At 49.3% G+C, this 20,396-nt stretch overlaps 1 protein-coding gene across 3 annotated transcripts in view; it reads right to left on the bottom strand.

Moving 5' to 3' along the window:
- The window catches only part of CYFIP2 (cytoplasmic FMR1 interacting protein 2), a 137,265-nt gene that overhangs the window by 51,640 nt on the left and 65,229 nt on the right, over positions 1 to 20,396 (bottom strand). For 2 of the 3 annotated variants that reach the window (XM_075541891.1, XM_075541892.1), the window contains exons 16-21: positions 17,758 to 17,911; positions 16,340 to 16,496; positions 12,148 to 12,244; positions 9,863 to 9,939; positions 3,289 to 3,397; positions 2,314 to 2,433 (exon numbers count right to left, since the gene is read on the bottom strand). In XM_075541891.1, coding sequence (XP_075398006.1) covers positions 2,314 to 2,433; positions 3,289 to 3,397; positions 9,863 to 9,939; positions 12,148 to 12,244; positions 16,340 to 16,496; positions 17,758 to 17,911 — 714 coding nt within the window. Of the gene's footprint in view, positions 1 to 2,313; positions 2,434 to 3,288; positions 3,398 to 9,862; positions 9,940 to 12,147; positions 12,245 to 16,339; positions 16,497 to 17,757; positions 17,912 to 18,856; positions 18,932 to 20,396 lie in introns of all 3 variants that reach the window. The other variant, XM_075541893.1, reaches the window with a different exon arrangement.

Here is a 20,396-nt window from a genome sequence, read left to right as displayed (position 1 = left end):
CTTCACCTCAGAACTCATTCGTCCACTGGACTTGGAACTCCGTGTTCCAAGGCACGGCAGACTTTAAAGGCGCCGTGAGTAGTCCAGGGCGTGCCGAGAGGTTGGCCTCTCTCTACAGTGAAGCCGAGGCACTGAATGGCAACAAAGACAAGCACAACCGGGGAAAAGAAAAAATCAAACCCCACTGTCATCAAGTCGATTATGACTCATAGCGACTATCTAGGCCTTACAAGACTAATCTTTATAGAAGCAGTCAGGCTCATTTTTCTCTTGTTGGATGGCTTTGAACCAGGAATGCTGCCCTGGGGTTAACCCAGTGTCCTAGCTTAGGGCCATGAAGACTTCTCAGACTTGGAGGCTGAAAACTCCAAAACTAAACCCCTTATTATGAAGACAATTCTAACTCCCGAGATGAACAGAGATCTGAGGGTCCTCCCAGCTATAGATCTGTAAGGGAGCAGCAAGCCTCCTCTTTCTCCCTCCGAGAGGCCGGTGGGTTTGCACCAGCCAGCTGGCAGTTGGCAACTTATTCAGCGCTTATCCGACAGCACCGTCCAGGCTCCAGCACGAGGATCTGGGGGACGCATTACTCAAATGGACAACTTTTTCCATGTAACAGGAAGAGCTCTTCAGTGGCGACAGAATAGGTTGTGTTGCAGCTACTCTTGATTAACTCTGAGACCTCACGTAAGGGAGAAGGACTCCCTCCCACTGCCATTGAGTCGATTCGACCCAGGGACCCTGTGGCACAGGCGAGAACAGCTCCACTCCCCCCCCCCCCATGGTTCTCCCAGATGGTAACTCCTTACAGGAGTAGAAAGCTTTTCTCCCGGGGAACTTTGGGTGGTTTCAAACTTCCTACCTTATGGTTACCAGTTCAATGTGTAACCCGCTATGTCCCCACGCTCCCTGGAGAGAAGAGCGGGCATACACATGATGAAATGGGCCATTGTGGGGTTCTGAACAAACCGAAGCGAGCCTGTCTACATGTCATTCCCAGGCAGCTGCTGCCATTTGGGAATGCCGCTCTGCAGTCGCCAGAGCTTGTGCATTTCTTTTTGAGTTCTTTCAAATATGAAACATTGAGAATGTTGACACTCGGCAGACTAAACAAAACAGAGTCTGCAGACTGCCGAAGTTCAACGTCAGGGTCAGAGCTCTCTGCGACTCTATCTGCTCCCCGTGTGAAATGAGGGACAAACCTCCGCAGCCTCTCCCAGCTCTGGGTCAAGCTCCCTCCTCGCCCCCACTCTGCGTGGAGGGGAAGGCTGAGGGGGGCACGTTCCTTGGCTTGTTGCTATCGAGGCAGAAGCTTCTCCACCAAGAGAAGGGAGGTCGTGCTGACTTAGGAAAGCGCTTCCCTGGGGTCTCCTTGTGTGGGCGTCACAGGAAGCAGGTTCTCCTTGAGAAATCAAGTTTTCCCTTGCTTTGTGTTCCCTCTGCTATAAGCATACCCAGTGCCTCTCAAGGGGTGGGTACAGGCTGTGGATGTGTTTTTGAAAAACAGCAGCAAAATCACTATTTCCCTCCCTCCAAGAGAACCGCATCATCGGAACCTAGACAATGCAGATAAACACCCCCCCGCCCACTAACCCTCGGAGAGCATCATCGTTTTACTGTTCACCTTTTGTGGCATCAACAAAGAGCAATCCTATTTCTCAAGCAGCACAGAGCTGCCCAACGATTTCCCATCAGTCTGTGAGCTGCATTAAAGTCACTTGGAGGAAGTGACCCAGGGCTGAGGTGGGCAGTCGGGCCAACTCCTTTTAAGAACTGCTGCTGGGAATTCTCCCTGGTGGTGTCTCATCAAAGGCCCCCTCATGCTCCTTTCCTAAAGCAATCATCTGTCCATTTAAGACTCAAAGGGCTGTCCTACACTCTTACCGCAGAACGTCTCTTTTCCCCCTATGACAATCCTGTGAGCTGGCGTCTATTATTCCCCATCTTTTGTTCTAGGACACAGGCTTGCTGAAGGCCTGGAGCATGGGCCAGATCACCCAGGTGCCGCTTCTTGCCCAGCTTCTTTAGACCACACCCTCACTTGCTCTCTGCTGCAGTCAGAAAGGACAAGCAGCTGTGCCTGAGGGTCGGCCAGCTCTAGAGGTGCCAGGGGGATCCTTCCCACCCAGTGAGTCTGGGGAATACCTGGCAAGTCCATAGTCTTGCTCATCTTCCGCTGTCCTGATCCATTCAGGGGGCCAGAGACGGAGCTTCTCCTGAAGTGGCCTCGTCCTAGGCTAGCAATGATCCCCAGCTAAACTCTGTGCCCGTGTGATTCCAGCGTAGAACTCGCCCCAGCCCCGAGCATCTTACCACGATGGAAGTCAAATCCTCGCTCTCAAAGCGGCTGATGGCCTGGTCCAGGGACTTATACATGGCGGCTGAAATGCGCTGAGTGATGAGTCTATTCAAGTCAATTGATCTACCCAAGAGCTGCATGAGACAGACGGAGGGAAGGAGGGAGGGAGGAAAGGTAAGGAGAGAGGGAGGGAGGGGGGAGAGAGAGAGAGATTACTTATGATTCACATAGATGTGACAACTAAATGTAATGCACTGATAGGAATGAATTTAAAATGATAAAGAACATTGTTGAAATACCTGGGGACTGTATGTAAAAATCGGTACTGCTCTGTTTCTTGAGCATACTAATTGTACTGATTTTATTTTGGGAGAATGGCCTTCTCTAAGGCGATCCAGACTGAGGTATGCAGAAGGGAAGGGACAGCTTCTTCCTGCATGGCTCCATTTCACGGTCTCTAGAGGACAGCGGCTACCTTGGCCAGGACCTACTTTGAACTTTTATGTGGGTGAATTTACAAGCAAGAAGGCTGGTTACAGCCTGGAAATTATTACTTAGAATAATTTCCACTGGGGTACCTATGGACACTATCGCTGATGCTACCTAGATAACAATCAACATTTATTGAGCACCTGCTGTGTGCTCTGTACTTTACTAGGTGTCCAGTGGACACTCCCAAGGATTTTTGTCTTTTCTACTTCCCTTCTGGGATAAATTTCCTACCAGTTGACTAGGTTCCTTTGTCATCTGCATACACATGAAGCTCTCAGTCTTTGAAAGCCAATGGTTAATCTGGGCTGCATTGACAAATGATGGCAGTCGTTTTCTGAAACCTGTTCCCCTGAGACCATGGCCCATGTGATAATCGCAGTAATCCACACTGGGGCAATATGTAGGGTGGCCAGGATGCAATCCCCATTTCATATGTTTGCACTGACTTCATAGCTCCTTGCTCCTGCCCATTCCATCTGTACTGTGCTTCTCCATACCTGCACGTGCCTCTGTTTCAGCAGAGTTTCGTAGCGGTTGGACGGTGGGTATGGAATGATGACGCCATAATTCTTACACTCGGCTCTGAAGCGTTTATCCAACAAGACACTAACAGGAAAAGAAAGAGTTAAATATGGCAGGAAAGATGGCAGCTCACAGGCGGTTCTAACGTCCCAGCTACATCTGTTGTGCCCAACATCTGCCTAGGAAGCACTAGCTGATCTCTTCCAAACGCAACTTGTTCTACCCTGGAGCAAAGCCCTTCTTCTCGTCACTCAAAGAAGCCCAATACGGCTAGCAGTTTCTATGCGAAAGACCAGACACAGAAGTCGAGCTGTTTCCTTCTTTAAGTCATTCAACAAAAAAGTAGTGAGTGTCTCTGTATCCCAGGACATGTTCTAGGTGTTGAGGATACAAATTCCTGTCCTCAAAGAGCTTACCTTCTAGCGATGGAAGATTAACAGCCCAGATACAAGCTGGGTAAAGTACCATTTCAGATAAGAGCGAGCATCAGCATCCAGACATGGTGCTTCCAACTCACCAGGGACTTCAGAACAATCTGAGGAGTGCTGGGGCAGAGTGGATGCCATGTTGGGCTGCTAATCCCAAGGGCACGATCTGAACCCACCAGACTTTTCCCAGAAGAAACATGAAGCCACCAGCTCCTGTAAGATATTCCAGCCTTGGAAAGCCAGAGAGGTGGTTCCACTCCATGCTGTCGGGTCGGAAGCACTTCAGTGGCAGTGGGTCTGGTTTAGTTCATACACTCACACGATCATACTTAATAGCACAGTAACGGTATAAGTTGGGTGTGCTGTCATTCTTGGGGGTACAGATTGCAGACAAAGTAATATGTGCTCTGAAAAAAAGAATAAAATGGGATCCTTTGAGGTTGCTGTTGCTGTCAGGTGCTCTCAACCCTGTTCCAACTCACAGTGACTCGAAGGACAGCAGAACAAACCACCAGCTCCTGCTCCATCCTGAAAATTGTCCTCATGTTTAAACACACGGTGGCAGCCACTGTGTCCATCTATCTTGCCGAAGGCCATCCTTACTTTCACTGTCCCATTATTTATGAAGCATGATGTCCTTCTCCAAGGAATGGTCTCTCCTGACAACATGTCCAAGGAACTTGAAACTAAGCCTTGCCATCCTTGCCTCTAAGGAGCATTTGGACTGTAGTCCTTCAAAGACGGCTTTGTTTGTTCTTTTGGCAGTCTATAATACTTTTGGTATTCTTCACCAGATATGTAATTCAATGCATCTATTCTTTTCCAGTCTTCCTTCATCAATGTCCTACTTTCACATGCATCTGAGGCAATAGAAAATACCATGGTTTGGGTCAAGTGCACCTTAGTCCAACGTCCTTGCTTTTGAGCTCTTTAAAGAGATCATGTGCAGCAGATTTAACTAGTGCAAGGTATCATTTGATCTCTTGACTGCAGCTTCCATGAGCATTGATTATTGATTCAAGAAAGAAATCCTTGACAACTTTAATCTTTTCTTCATTTATCATGATGTTAACCACTGGTCCAGTTGTGAGAATTTTGATCTTCCTTACACTGAGTTGTAAATCATACTGAAGGCTACAAACTTTGATCTTCATTAGAAAGTGCTTCAATTCCTCCTCGCTTCTGCAAGCAAGGGTTGTCATCTGTATATTGCAAATTCTTAATAGGCCTTTCTCCAATCTTGATAGCTACATTCTTTTTCACATAAGCCAGCTTCTCTGATTATTTTCTCAGATTGAATATATAATCAGGACACACACCTTTCCTGATTTTAAATCATACACTATTCCCTTGTTCTGTTCCCACAACTATCTCTTGATTCATGTACAGGTTTCACATGAGCACAATGAAGCATTCTGGAGTTCCAATTCATTTCAAGGCAATTCATAGATTGTAATGATCCACATACTTGAAGGCCTTGGTATAGTCAACAAGTTAACATTTTTCTCTTATTCCCACCTTTGAGACAAGATCTATCTGACATCAAAAATGATAGCCCGTGTTCCACATCTACTTCTGAATCCTGAACCTCTGGTAGCTGCTGTCAATGCACCACTACAACCATTGTTGGATGATCTTCAACAGAATTTACTTGCATGTGATATTAGTGATATTGTTCTATAATTTGAGCATTCTGTTGGGTCATCTTTCATTGAAGTGGGCGCCAAGTAGCTGCCTTGTAAATTTCATGGCAAAGACAAGTGAGTGCATCAGGTTGTTGAACCATTTCAATTGTTTTTGTATCGATTCCTGCTGCCTTGTTTTGACTAATGCCTTCAGTGCCGCTAGCAGCTTCCTTCTGTACCCCTGGTTCTTGATCAGATGCTGCCTCTTAAAATGGGTGAATGTCAACTAGCTCTTTTTGGTGCAAGGTCTCCGTATATTCTCTCCATCTTCTTTTAATGCTTCCAGCATCTTTCAATATTTTGCCCATAGAATCAATCCTTCAATATTGAAACTTGAGGCTTGAATTTCTTTATTTATTAGTTCTTTCAGTTTAAGATAGGCTGTGTTCTTCCTTTTTGGTTTTCTAGCTCTAGCTCTTGCACATTTCATTATAATATTTTACTTTGTCTTCTTGAGCTGCCACTTGAAATTTTCTGTTCAGCTCTTTGACTTCATTTCATGCCTTACAATTAAGAGCAAGTTTCAGAGTCTCTTCTGACATCTGCTTTGATCTTTTCTTTCTTGTCTTTTTATTGACCCTTAGCTCTCTTCATGTGTGATGTTCTTGATGTTCTCCCTCAGCTCATCAAACCTTCTTTCATTAGAGATCAATGAAGCAAATCTGTTCTTGGTTTTCAGTTGGGAGAGGCACAAGATCATATTTTGGTTCCTGTGGACCCATTTTAAATTCTCCAGTTTCAACCTGAACTTATGAGTAATTGATAGTCTGTTCTACAGCCAGCCCTTCGCCTGGGTTGAGCTGCTGATATTGAGCTTCTCTGTCATCTCACCCTATGTCAGGCCAGGCATTCCAGTACTCTGCCTAAAATCCCCTCCCTGATATGAATTCATCATCCTTATGTCCGCAGGAAGAAGTTACAGAAGAGACTGACTCCGCCCCTTTTCACTATAAAGCAGAGTTGGGTATGCCTGGTCTTGGCAAAAGGGACTCCATTTTGAATCCGGTGCCTTCAGCTTGGCTCTCAGAATTCACCTCTCATAGACCTCGCTTTCACTGACCTCCCTCTCACTGATCTCCCCCTCCCCTGCTCAACCTTCAAATTCCTGGAGCCGGCTCCTCCTGGAGCCAGAATGTTTTCTGAGGATAAGCACACTCCACTCTAGCCGTTCTTGGCATATAGATAAGGCCAAAGACCTTTTCCCTTCTGAAGCACCTGTGTGCACAGATCCTCCCCAGTTTGGATCCTTCCCAGCTGTGCCTGCCAGCAGGGGTATAAAGACGCAGCCCAAATTTCCCAAAGCGCGGTTTCAAAGGCTCAATCCCCTGAGTTGCTGAATCTGCCTGCAAGCCTCCCAATAAAGCCTGCTTCTAAATTTTGCCGATTGGATCTTTGGTTCTCTTTCGTGCCCCAAAATTCCTTACAAGTGTATTCTATATGGAACTGTATCGTACAATGAAATGAGGATGTTGTACAAAGAAATAAACAAAGGACCTGTTGGGCAGAAACGGGACCTGGTGGGGTGGGAGTGGAAGGATCCCCTGATGACAGTGCACAACGGTGTACAACAATTCCTGATGATGGCCTTCAAAGCCCGGACACAGCTGGGTGCCGGCTCCAGAGAAGCATTGTTACATGTCACATCGTTACCGTGTTACTAACTGCCCACCACGCAAAACAGCCAAAGCTCAATGGAAAGTCCCTCCACTGCCTTGACCTCAGACCAGCACCTCAAAACCCTTCCCCACCATCCCAAGCAGCGCACCTTCTCCGTCCCCACCGAGGCACCCGTGAACCTCACCCGGGAGCACTGAAATAAACCTGTAAAACTATTTTCTGTCTTTGCCATTTTTCCTTCTTCCTGCCGTCAAATTACCTCACAGGGCCCATGTTTAATAAGCGTCTATTCATTTATGCAGATCACGAAGGAGTGGGTGTGTGACCAGAATTATCCTAGTGAGACTAAGGAGGAAGTCCCAGCTCTCTGCTGTGGCCACCTCTCCTTCAACCCATGGCCAGCTGCTTGTTCCAGGGCGGTACGCAGCACAGTTACAAAGCTAGCCCTGTGCTCGTCAAGGTGCAGGCTACTAGCCACCCAGGCCTACTGGAGCACTTGAGATGAAGTGACGCCAGCTAGATGTGAGAAACGCATTTGAAGACAGAGAGAAAAATAAAGTAAAAAGAATGCAAGATACCGCTTGCGTGACTTTCATATTGATCACAAGATGCAATGATAGAATATGCATAGATTGGGTTAGCTGGTTGCCAGTGAGTTGATTCTGAATCCTCCAGCCCCTGCAGGACCCAATAGCACTGCTCCCCAGGGCTCTGCAGGCTATATTATTTACAGAAGCAAAAGGCCTTATCTTTGTCTCTGTGTCAGTGCAGCTGGTGGGCTTGTGCCTCCAATCTTTGACCCAGTAGATGAGCACTTTTACCATGGGGTCCAGTGTGCTATATTATTCAAATTAATTTCATTTATTTCTTTTTCCATTTCAGACAAAAAATCTTCTGAAACTTTACATTGGTATATGTGGCCTATGCTTGGTGGTTGTAGTATATTTCTATTGGACATTGCTGATATAGGCCATTCTTCCCCTCCTGTGCCTTGCCCTAACTTCTCCAAGTCTCCTCACTTCTCACATTTTGGGGGAAGACTATCATCTTGGGGAAAGGTCCTAGATTAAAGGAAGTATTTCAAGTGAGGATGTTTATAATGAAATAAACAAAGCCCCCAGGTTTAATAAGTGTCTGTTTGTTTACACACATCATGGAGGAGTAGGTGTGTGACCAGAATTGTCTTAGAAAATCTAACAATAAAATCCCAGCTCTGCTGTGACCACTTCTCGCTCAATCCATGAACACTTGTTAGGCTACTACTTTGTATAAGGCTCTGATGTCGTAATGATATGCCTTTTATACGCCCTCCCATTCACTCTGTGTAACACACATCCCATGTCAACAGGAACCAGTGTGTACATCAGCTCCTAGTTGAAACAGATCACAGTAGGTCTCGGTGCTAAAGGCAAAGTGAAGCAAGTCCTTTTTGCAAAAAGGAAAACGGTGTAGGTAAGGAAGCATCCACAAAGTGACTGGCGTGGACAGATGGATTTCTAAGAAAGTGAACATCTATGCGTACATTTAGCATTATTACTCGATCCACACTACTCGGGGTCCTTGAAATCCAGGAATTCATGGGGTCTAATTCAGTCTATCTGGGCAACAACGGTGAACCTGTACTACCTGACACACTTCTTATCCAGGGTTCTTTATTCGCCTCATATGCAGTCTACACACACTCATTCCTGCTTACTGATCACCTTCAATCCATTCTCCATAGTAATATAATTTCCAAATCAGGTCACTACTTGACTTTGGAAGCTCTTCCGTGGTTTTTCATTGCTCCTGGGATAGATGTCAAAACATGCCCTTTGCCTACCCGGCTGGTGTGACCTGGATCCGGCATGTTCCTCAGCTTTACTCCATCTCTTGGTCTGCCCTCCAGCAGCGTGGACCACGAATGAGATATTTATCTGCACTCTTAGTGCCAGTCTTCCTTACAGCCCTATGAGTAGGCATGCTATTGGCATTCCACTGCTGCCACAGGGCCAGGCACGAGCGAGTCCACTGCTGCCACAGGGCTGAGGCACGAGAGATCCCACTGCTGCCACAGGGCCGAGGAATGAGAGTCCACTGCTGCCACAGGGCCAGGCACGAGCGAGTCCACTGCTGCCACAGGGCCAGGCACGAGAGAGTCCACTGCTGCCACAGGGCCGAGGCACGAGAGAGTCCACTGCTGCCACAGGGCTAGGCACGAGCGAGTCCACTGCTGCCACAGGGCCAGGCACGAGTGAGTCCACTGCTGCCACAGGGCCGAGGCACGAGAGCCGTATCTTATCCTTCACTCGTGTTGACTGCAGATATGAACCCACATGTCCTTACAGTGCCCCATCTTATCCTTCACCTCCTTTTACTTCACGCCTACCAACTGCAGATATGAACTCACACGTTCCTGTCGTGGGCAAATTTTCAGCCTCTGACTCATGTGACCTTCCTTTATTCTCTTAGTAGTTTAATTAATGTCCATCTTTTCCAATAAACTTTAAACTGCACTAGATTCAGAGCCACACCTCCCTATTTTCTTTCTGCTGTATTTCTAGCACCTACCCCAAATTCATGAAACTGCTCCGTTTTCTTTAGGTGCTAATGAACAAGGCAGGGTGTGTGTGTGTGTGTGTGTGTGTGTGTGTGTGTGTGTGTGTGTCCGGTACTCGGTCCTGGTGGAACAGTGTGTGTGTGTGTGTCCGTCCGGCACTCGGTCCTGGTAGAACAGTGTGTGTGTGTGTGTGTGTGTGTGTGTGTGTGTGTGTGTCCGGCACCCGGTCCTGGTGGAAGCCTTATGGAATACCACTATGCACAGCTCCAGGAGCTCTTACCTGCCGGCCATGGCTTTGTAGTACGCAAAGATCTGGTCCGCTAGCTTGTAGACAAACTGGTCGAAGCACAGGTTCACCTGGGGAGGAAGCAGCAGGACATGGACATGGGTTGGTTTCCTTAGCACTGTCACAGAAGCTCAGGCAACTGGAAGTGGGTTGCCCAAAGTATGTTCCAGAACCAGACAAACTGTTTGTTGTTGTGTTTGGGGACCTTTTTATTGTGGCTTGATGCCAGGCTTCCAGAGTCGGTCACCGGTCTGACCATCAACAACATGACCATCAACAACGTCCACATATTTTGTTTCAATTCATCAACAAGGCCCTCAGTGTGCCAGCACGCATCCCACTTTCTTTCCCGTTTCTGTTCCCCCTTCTTCCCTAACTCTCTCAGCTTTGTGCTTGGGTAAGTACTGCCCCTTTGATCTTAAATGGCTGATTATCTTAAGGTGTGCCCCCCCCCAATCTTACTGATCCCTTCCCAGCGCTGTCAATTGTTTGGCTGGAAATGGAGAAGTAGAGGTGGGTTCAGTTCCAGACCTGAAGGGTGACTAGGGCAGGCAAAGCACTGCGGAAGAATACAAACGTTCCGGTGCCCAGGGAGTCTGGGATGTGTCACCAGACTTCGTAGGTATTTGCATATGTGTTAATATCCTGAAAATTGGCTTACTTGTTAGGATATTAGAGTCTCTGCAAAGTGCTACAGTAAAGAAGGCTGTTTTTCTCGGCTGACTGGGTTTTGAGAGTCCACTTATTAACATCCATCTCCCAGATTCAGCGAAATGGCTCACTAGGGGGGTTTCATTTATATGGGGAAGTTTGGTCCCTTGCCCTGGTCCCCAGGCAGTAGAAGACCAGGTCCACCAAATTCACAAAGGCTCACCCCTGCCCCCAGTGCTGTTGCCGGGCAGCCGGCCCCTGGGCACGAGCAGCAAGCTCACACAGACCCATCTTTGTATCCCAGAATTACACACGAACAGATCCCAGTACTGCAGCCTCCCCTGACCATCTCCCCTGATGGGTTTTCCTGTCTTCTCTGAACATTGGCTTTTATGTGACTTTTTAGATTTGGTTATGAAGAACTTGATGGTCATCAGAGATGAAAACAACACGAAAATGACCTTTTATCCACACTTTCCTTCAAAGCCTTTTGTTTTCCATGAACAAAGTGCTGTCTTGATATTTTGTGTGTCTCATAAGCTCCCTGGGAGGGCCTGTCAGCCAGGAGAAGCTTCCATGAAGAGCAGAACAGGAGCGGCCGGGGAGGGCTTGAAAGAGAGGGCCTGTGGTAGCAGCAGGCGTGAAAATACCTTCAAAGGAAATGAGTGCTTTTCACGAATTTTATCTTTGCTTCCTTTCTCACCAAATTCTCTCGGCTTCATAAGGTGGACTTTGTTCACGGAGCTTTCCTGTCACTCACTCTTCAGAGGGCTGGGCACTGTGCTGTCCTGAGGCCAGCTCATCAAGGTCTTTGCCTGCTAAGGGAGTTCTGAGGGTCCCCGTGGGGCTTCCTCCAGGGAATGCATCTTCAGGTTCAAAGCTGAGGTGCCCACTCAGAGTTCATGTCCCTTTTCTAGAATCAGCTCTATCTTTGGACAACTGGCCCAAGCCTTTTCTCAGCTCTCTGTGGTCTTTCCCTGTGCCCCAGGCCCTAGGGTTTGTCACTGTCTGTGGACAGACATGTTCACTAAGCTTCGGTACCCAAGCACATGCTTATGATGCCCTTGACGTCGTGGAAGAGGGCTTGGAGATGGGAAGGGCAAGGGGGCTGGCTACAAGCTGAAGCAAGTGGAGTTAAAGGATCAGGTTATTGCCGTTAAAGCTGGGGCGGAGCAGCCCTGCTCCCGAGGGTGTCCAAGAGCCATCTTTAGAGAATCAGATGGCCACATCTCTCCCCCACGGGGTGCCTGATGGGCTCAAGCCACCAATGTTGCAGTGAGCAGCCGAGTGCTTAAGTACTGCACCACCAGGGCTCCTTGCACTTAGCACAGTGCCTGGCGAGTGGCAATTATGTAATGGCCAGGAAGTGGTATTAGTGCTGGATCCAAGTCGCACAACCATAAAAGACCCACCAGAGATCCGCTGCCTGTGTAACGCTATCATTTGGCATCCTTCAACACATTTGGAAAAGAAGCCCACGGTCCCCCGCTGGGTCCTTTGTGACGGTCGTGGACCTTTATCAGACACACTCTCCAGAACCTGCCCATTGGGAGCTGGCAGCTGGGGATTTGGGAAGTCCAAGTTTTGAACAAGAACTGCAACCAGAAGAGGAGACGCCTGCTACTTGCCTCGGCTTCGATCTCGTCATACAGGAACTGCTTCTTAAACTTGGTCAGCGCATAGTAGGCGCTGTCATTGTACAGGTCCAGAGGGTAGAGGACATACCTGAGGAGAGAAAACAGTGGCTCCTAGTTAAGGACGGCCAGGTTGACACTTGCCTGCAAAACAGAAATACTGGGCTAAGAGACAAACACGTGCAGGGTTAGAAAAACAACCTTTTAGAACTCTAAGGAGCACCCAACAGCCTCCTCTTAGGCACTTCACAAGCTGTCCCCAGAAAGCAAAAGTCCACGACGTCGACCAAGGAGTGAGAGCTGAGAACTCAGACATACAGCCACCCACCCACCCACAGACAGCTGCTCCGTGACAGGCCCAGTGTGTGCGAAAGGGTGAGAGAGATGGTCTCTTTCATAAGTGGTGGTGTAAAACTTGACATCCACTCGAAGGAAGATGAAACAGGGCTCACAGCTACACCGTATATAAAACTCAACTCAACGTGGATCAAACCCCTAAAGGCGACATCTAGAACTGTAAAGCTCATCACCCCACCGTTTGAGCTCCCTCATCATCCATTTGCCTTCTTTGCTAGATTTTAACATGTCCTGCTTTCTTTGCAGAAAGAGGTTTGCATCTGTTTTACTTCATTATTATTAAAGTTTATCTGTACATGAAATCTACGCTCGGTAAATCTATAGACAGGCATTGGGTTAATGGTTTCTTGGGGGGATTGCCGGGGATGCTAAGGGGAAATGGGGCGCTAATGATACTGAGTGCAAATTGTTTTGAAACTGGCTGTGGCGATGATTATGCAACTCCTCTGGATGATCGAACTATCGAGCTGTGAATTAAATGCCAGGGAAACGGTTGGGAGTGATAGGGAAAAACTTAGGAACCTTACTACATGGCATGAATACATGAACAAACATAACAAACATGAATACATGAACAAACATAACAAACATGAACAAACATGGCGTGAATACATGAACAAACACAGAACCAGAGCACAAAATTTCCCTAAAAGAGTAAAAGGAGAACCCATGGCCTGGGAATTTTTTTTTAGCACTACTGTTTATTACAGTAAACAGTGGGTTGGAGCTGCCTGCTGCCAGGAAGCTGCTCTGAGACAGAGCGTGACGGAGCAACAAGATGCACTGTGGCTTGTGCACAGGAGGCTAGTCCGGGAGGGAATCGCACTGTGCCAAGAGGCGGAGAAACGCAAAGCGCATTCATAAGGGTCTTGGGCGTGGGGCAGGGGTCTGAGAAATTTCAGGAAGTTCTTTATGGTTCAGCTCTATCTGCTGTTGTGCTGACCACCCCAGACAGCTTGTCTCCGACACAGACACTATGTTCTGGCTCACTGACAGTTAGTTCACCATTAAGGGGAATTTATGGGTTTCTTTATCGCGCGAGAGTAACTAGAGGCGTATGGTGGTTTTTCTGCATTCCAGCCACAGTGTTTTGGGGTAGAGGTTCGTTAACTAATCTAGAAGAAGGAGTGGGTAGGGGTTAACACTGTTACAAAATAGAGCATCAGCCTCGCAGCATCAATCTATTGGATAAGGAACTAATCTCTAAAATTTATTTTAGACGTCAATATCTCACCAAGAAAAAGGCAACAAATTAATCCTGGGGCACTGGGCATGAACAGACACTTCTCCAAGACCACGTTGAAGCAGCTAACACCTATGGAATGAAATGCTCGCACTCAAGATATGGACATCAAAGCCACCAGGAGCGATCACCTCATCGCAACATCAGTAGCAAAGGTCAGAAAACCAGAAACAGCGAATGGTGGCAGGCTATGGAGAAACCGGGACCCTCTGACGCCGCAGGTAGGACTGTGAAGTCGTCCAACCACTGTGGAAAAAAGCGCACTGCTTCCTTGAAAAACTGGAAATAGAATTACTGTATGACCCAGCAACCGCACTACCATCTGAATATCTAGTCTAGAGAGATAACAGCTGGGGCAGACATCGACAAATGCCTGCCCGTGTTCATCAACCGCTCGTCACACAAGTAGAGATGGGAAGCCCCGCCTGCTCATCGGAGGAAGAATGGCGAGACCAAGTACAGCGCGTACACACAATGGAATGCCACTCAGTCAAGAATGCCAGCGAACCTGTGAAGCACCACCACCGCGGGCGATCCGGATGACGCCGTGCTTTGGGAAACAGGCCACTCACAAAAAGGCACAACTCGGACAAGACCACTCGTCAAAAGTCAAGAGAAGGTTTTCACACAAAAACGAACACACTTTGATTGTTAGCAGGAATGGGGGTGGAGAACACATCGCCGGCTAGAGAAGGAGACGCCTGTTATTGAGTGAAGAAGGCAAGGTAAACTATGAGGGAGGTTGGCAAGAACTGGTGGGAGGCAGCGGAAGACCTTGGAGCCCCTGCGAGAGTCAGAGCAACAGAGGTGAACCCCGTCTTACACACAGCCCAGCCAGACAGCGAATGACGAGCAGACGCGCAAATGCAGGCGGGCGGGGGGGGGGAGAGTGGGAGTCTAACCCGTGAAGATGTACGGGCTTGACAGAGAATTTTTATACATGGGTACTGTCTTTGCTGAAAAGCTCCATGATTGTGACAGAGTGTAGAGGGGGAAAGCGATGAATACTTCTCAAGACAAACAGCTTGAGAGAATGAGTCTCGAGGACAACATCAGCTGGCACAATACAGCTCACAAGGACAATGTTCTACCTCCTACTTAGGTGGGTAGGAAGGAGGCAAGGGTTTTAAAAGTTTGTGAGAGCAGTCCCCTAAGGTGCAACTGTTGGGCTCTTCCTCTCTGAAGGAAGTAAGAGGAAAGACAATCGAAGACAGGAGGAAACAATTAGTCCAATGGACTCACGGACCATACAGACGGCTAGGACCACACAGTCGCTAGGGCCCTGAGATCAGAAGAAACTAGATGGTGCTTGGCTACCACCACCAAGTGCTCCGAAAGGGAGCATATTAGATGGCCCTTGACAGAAAAAGACGAGGTTTTCCACTCCTGTAAATGGTAACCGATCTTAAAAATCCACTGGGGCAGCTCAACCAATGCTTAGGGTTCACTATGAGTTGGCATTGACTTGATGGCAGTGAGTTTGTATTTTTGGTTTTCATAGAGTGGGAGAATGACGTGGAGCAAAAATCAAAATCATAAAAAGAGCAGGCTGGTTGGTTAGATGGACACAAACGCATGGAACTCCTGAGACGGATGGAACTCTTGGTCTGGAAATGGGCTCACTCCATGGCCCCATGTTCGGCCAAACATGAAAGCATTATAAAAGGGGACCAGTGACACCGGGGAAGGGCAGACACCGTAGATTAATCAACGAGCTGAGATCAAAAGGGCAGCATTTACCCAAGGACAAAGATCAGAAGGGCTAGGACAGGAGGAGGACGACAAGCAGAAACCGGTGAGGAAGTGAGCTAAGAGATGCCACACGGTGGGCAGCACAAGCAATGAGGCGAAACAGCTGTGTATGAGTTGTTGAATATCAAACTGATCTGCTCTGCCAAACTGATTCACAACAAAAAGTAAACAAATAATAAATCCACAATGCCAATCAAGCCAAAGATGCTTGTTGACAGCTGCCCTGGATCCGCACAATGGATCAGGATGTCGTCTGGTCCTTCCTGGGCCAGCCCCATGGCCGGTGGCAGGTGAGACCATTGTGATGCATGAGGCTTTCATTTGCTGTTTTAGGAAAGATCGCCAGACCTCTCACCCTAGACCTTCTTCGACGGAGGGCTCTGCTGAAGTAGGTTCAGCCTCAGAGCAACATGGCAGTCTCCACTGACAGAGGAGTGCCCAGGAGGGGCAGAGGCCGTAATCAAACCAGGGTCTCCTACACGGAAGGTAACAATTCGACCATGACACCACCAAGGCCTACTTACAGACATTGGTCCAGGCTAAAAGGAACTCAGGCGGCAGGTATAGATAGCAGCTTCCTGATCCCTGGAAATGACCATTTTCCTGCCATGGCAGCTATGAAACTGGCAACATATAGGGCAGGTCACTGGGCTGGGAAGCTCTTGAACTGATCTGCAAGGCGGCAGAGCCTTAGCCTGAGCGCTCTCCCTGGAGGCCCCTCCCCCCATCTCTAATCAACTCAGCACTTCCTTCTGGAGAGAACATAGCACACTGGCACACTGCCCTCCACCCACAGCCTTGGCGCCTCCTTGCTGGCCCCGTCCTGCCTCTTACTCCATCATGGAAGGCTCCTTGGTTTCCAGGATATGGTCTGTTAGAATCCAGGGCATGGACATCTCAATAGGGAACTGGATTCGACGGCCCATGGTTAATTCCAGGAAGAATTCTCGGAACCAGAGCTGAGACAGGTCGCAACACTGCTGCAGGGCTTCTGAAAGCATAAGGGAAAGCACTGTGGTGGGCAAGAGAATGTGCCCAGACAGTCTTCATTCTTAGCACTCTTGTTAGTTGTATTGTTATTACCACTGAGCTGGCTATATACAGCAGGCACTTACTAAGTGACTTGATTAGTGTATCCTGCCTCTCGTACTTGCAGGAAAGCCAGCACTGATTTGGAAGACAGCAAGTGTGAGGTTTCAAAGACAGTGGGAGTGTGTGGGTGGGTGGAGGGTGCTTCTGAGCTTCAGATAGCCCAGAATTTCCAACCCTTCCCTATCAAGTCTTTAACTTTATCGCGGTCATGTAAAAGTATGCTTGCTATTCAGACACCATTCCAGAGAGGCCTCCATGGGCTTTACCCCTTCCATGGGGTAATTGGAATTCTTGATCCACGAGGGAGCTTTGGTGGCATCCTGGTTACAGATTGGGCTCCTAATCATAAGGTCAGTAGTTCGAAGCCATCAGCTTTTCCAGGGAAGAAAGATGGGGTTTTCTACTCCCATAGAGTTATAGTCTTGGAAACCCACAGGGGCAGTTCTATCTTGTCCTGCAGGGTCACTATGAGTTGACATCTACTCTATGGCAGTGAGCTTAGTTTTTTGGTCGGATCCCTTCCATGGGGTCATTGGAATTCTATGGGGCAATTTGGAGTTCCTTACTAGTTAGAGGCCTCTACGGCCCATCCCTGAGCTGTTTGGACTCCTTGTTAAGAAGATCACTCTCCGTTCTCAATGCAAGATGACTCGGTGTCTCTGGGATACCACTCTGTCTCCATCCTGCCCTGGCCAACCGGGATGCATCCTACTAAGAGGAGAGGAAGCGTGCAGGGGCACAGGTAGCCAGTCCAGTGGTTATCAACCTTCCTCTGCTGCGAGCAGCACATACTAATTGGCTCTGCTGGGCAACAAAAAGCCAATCTCCTAGTGCCTCAGGCAGGAGTGTGTGTGTGTGTGTGTGTGTGTGTGTGTGTGTGTGTCTTCTTGGTTTTGATCTCCATCTACAAAGGGCTTAAGCCAAACCAATCCCAACTGATCTGCTAGCCAGGTTTAGCTAAGCCAGTGGGACAGGAGTCTGGAAGAGTGGTGGAGAAGGGAGTTTCCTAGCTCTCCAAGCCCACTGGAAAGTGTGATTTCCATGGTGGCAAAGGGTGCCCCTTTGGGCCAATGAACATGTCTCTGTAACTCATGCCCCACAGCCTCCGTCGCTGTGGGACGAGGGCCCTCTCGCTCGGGGCCCGGGCGCTGGGCACTCACCGCTGATGTTGAGCAGGTGTGTGAAGAAGAAGGATTGCTTGTGGAAGTCCTCAATGGCGAGGACAATGGGTCCGTCCAGGCTACTCCGCAGGGTCTTCTTGGAGCCGCTCTTGTCTGCGATGAGTGATTCCAGCATGGTCCGCACCATGTACAGCTTGAAAAGGAAGGAACATGAGGAAATGTCAGGGCCGGTCCTCTGTCACAGGCAGACGGCTGCTTTGGACTGTGTGCATACTATACACACGTATTTTTCCCAAGCAGATGCCTGCTCTGAAGAATCACTGTCTTACAGTTTAGGGTCAGAGAAGTGCACTTTGAACTGAGAAAACCTTCAAGAGGGAGACTGGTCAGCCTGGGAGGGAGGTCCCTTGCTGCCCCTAGTGGGTGAGTCTGGTGACACCAGGCAGGCTCAGGCCCTGGGAGAGGTTCCTGGCTGCATTGCTCGGTCGAGTGGGCATCAGAGGGGAACCTCATTCCATGCCACTCTGCCTTCCTGGATGGCCATGGTGATGCATGGGTAGAGCACTGGGACTTGAGCCAAAGGGTTGGGGGTTCAAGGCCAGGCACTGCCACCAACTCGCTGTGTGACCTTGGGCAGCACAGTCCCCAGTCTGGGCCTCGGTTTTCTAATCTGTGACCTTGAGGGAGTCAGGCCAGATGCGTTCTCAAACCAGCCCCTTTCAGCTCTAACATTCTGATCACCTGTGAAATGCTCTTGAGCAAAACCAGCTCCCCCCACCACCTCTGTTCAACCCGCCTCATCCTGAATCCATTTCTGAGCAATGGCGCCCTCTGGTGGCTTCAGCCGTGTTGTGCAGGCCATCAAACTCCTGGGTGGAAAGCGGGTTAATATTGGTACTTACACAGGAGGCCTAAAACGACACTTCACTCCTGCTTACAGGATGCCTTAACTGCAAAGAGTGCATGTGTGGAAGGGCCGTTCTCTTTGCTAATCTAGACTTTTCTTTCCCGCCAGTGCCTCCACATCATTTGTCTGTGGATCTTAGGGCTGGAAGGGGCCTTGAGGAACCAGGCTAGTCCATTCCTGCTGCCTCCTGGAGAAGTGTACCCCAACCAACCCAGCCAGGCGGTGGTATACCAGGGATCGGCAGCCTCTTCGGCCCTGTGTGCCACCAGTGGGGTGAAACAAAGCCCGCGGGGACCACTGGCAGGCCTATGACATAGATAGGAGAGAAGGAAGAGGGATGGGAGGGCAGGAGAGACAGGGAAGAGGGAGAGAGAAAGAGAGAGAGAGAAAGAGAAAAGCAAGAGGTATTGTATACGGTGGGGAGCCGCCGCGATTGATGGGGGCCACTTGCCAACCACCTTGGAGATGCTCGAACCTCCCTCTGCCACCAGGCCCAGAACTGCTGCCTCTGGGGCTGCCCTAGAGCTCTGGCGGCCACGCACCTGGCCCTGGGTGGGGCGGGGGCACATAAATGAGCCAGGCTGTGGTGGCTGGTTTCTGAGAGGTGCCCCACCCTGTGGATGCCTGCTGGTGCCATGTCTGGTCCTCCCTCAGCTCTACTCTGGGATGACCTCACAGCCCAGCTTCCTCTGCCCAGTCTGCTATGGCGTGACCCTAGTCCATCATCTGTTTGAGGGAGGGCCCGTTGCACGCGGCTCTGACCCAGTGGTGCATTCACGTCACTGGGACGGGCGGGCTCTAACCCTGCTCTGCTACACACCTACTGGACTCCAGTGGCCGTCCCCAAGCCCCGTGGTGGGAGTCAGGAGACCTGGGTTCTTGTCCCACCTCCACCAATGACTCACCTTGTGACTTGGACAAGCCACTGCCCCTTTCTGGACCTCAGTTTCCCCATCTGTAAAATAGGGGATGGGCGCGGGGGCCTAATTTGGGTGCTAAGTGCTCTTCTATTTTGTCAAGAGGCTTTTAAATTCATCAGTCTATTCACCACATCAGAGCCCCATGGCATGACGTGGCGAGGCTTGGGCCAGGCATAAGTATTGGCGACCCTACTGCATTATCTATATGAAACAGGTTCTTTCCTCATCTTCAATTCTTCCTCTCAATTCTCCTAGTCTTTTGTCCCCATTTCTACCCTCCTCTTTTCAGGCTGGCGTTTGCTATTTCTGTTCCTTCCTCACGCATGCCTCAGATCCACGGCAACACCTGAAAGCCTGGCTCGCACCCCCTGGGCCATTCTGCCCTAGTTTGCAGGCGCTTCCTTGGGACAGTCCACAGCCAGCAGGGGAGACCAGGGCTGTGAAAGCAAGGGAGGCAAGGTCGATGCTGCTGAGAATCCTCCTGGCTCCTTTCTGCCCACCCTGTGTCCAGACACAGACAGACTCACACACACACACACACACGGGGAGAGGGTAGGGCTACGACGACTCATCTCAGAGGATTCAGGACCTCAGGAGTGCAAAGTCGAGCAAGGAGTGCGAGGCATACGAAGCAGGAGAGTTCCCAGCATGGAGCTTCCAGAAGTGGCGACAGGGCCCACATGCTTTGCTCCAATACCCTGAAAAGCCCAATCAAGCCCAGCGGCCGTCGAGTCAGCACGGAGAACCCGTGTGCGTCAGAGCAGAACTGTGCTCCACGGGGGTCCGATGGCTGAGCTCCCAGAAGCTCACCAGAGGCCTTCCTCCCGAGGGACTTCTGGGTAGACTTGAAC

Source organism: Tenrec ecaudatus, chromosome 2, assembly GCF_050624435.1.
Source record: "Tenrec ecaudatus isolate mTenEca1 chromosome 2, mTenEca1.hap1, whole genome shotgun sequence".
In the NCBI taxonomy this organism is placed as follows: domain Eukaryota; kingdom Metazoa; phylum Chordata; class Mammalia; order Afrosoricida; family Tenrecidae; genus Tenrec; species Tenrec ecaudatus.
The sequence above is the reverse complement of the archived record's forward strand: the minus strand, read 5'-3'. Positions and strand labels throughout refer to the sequence as shown.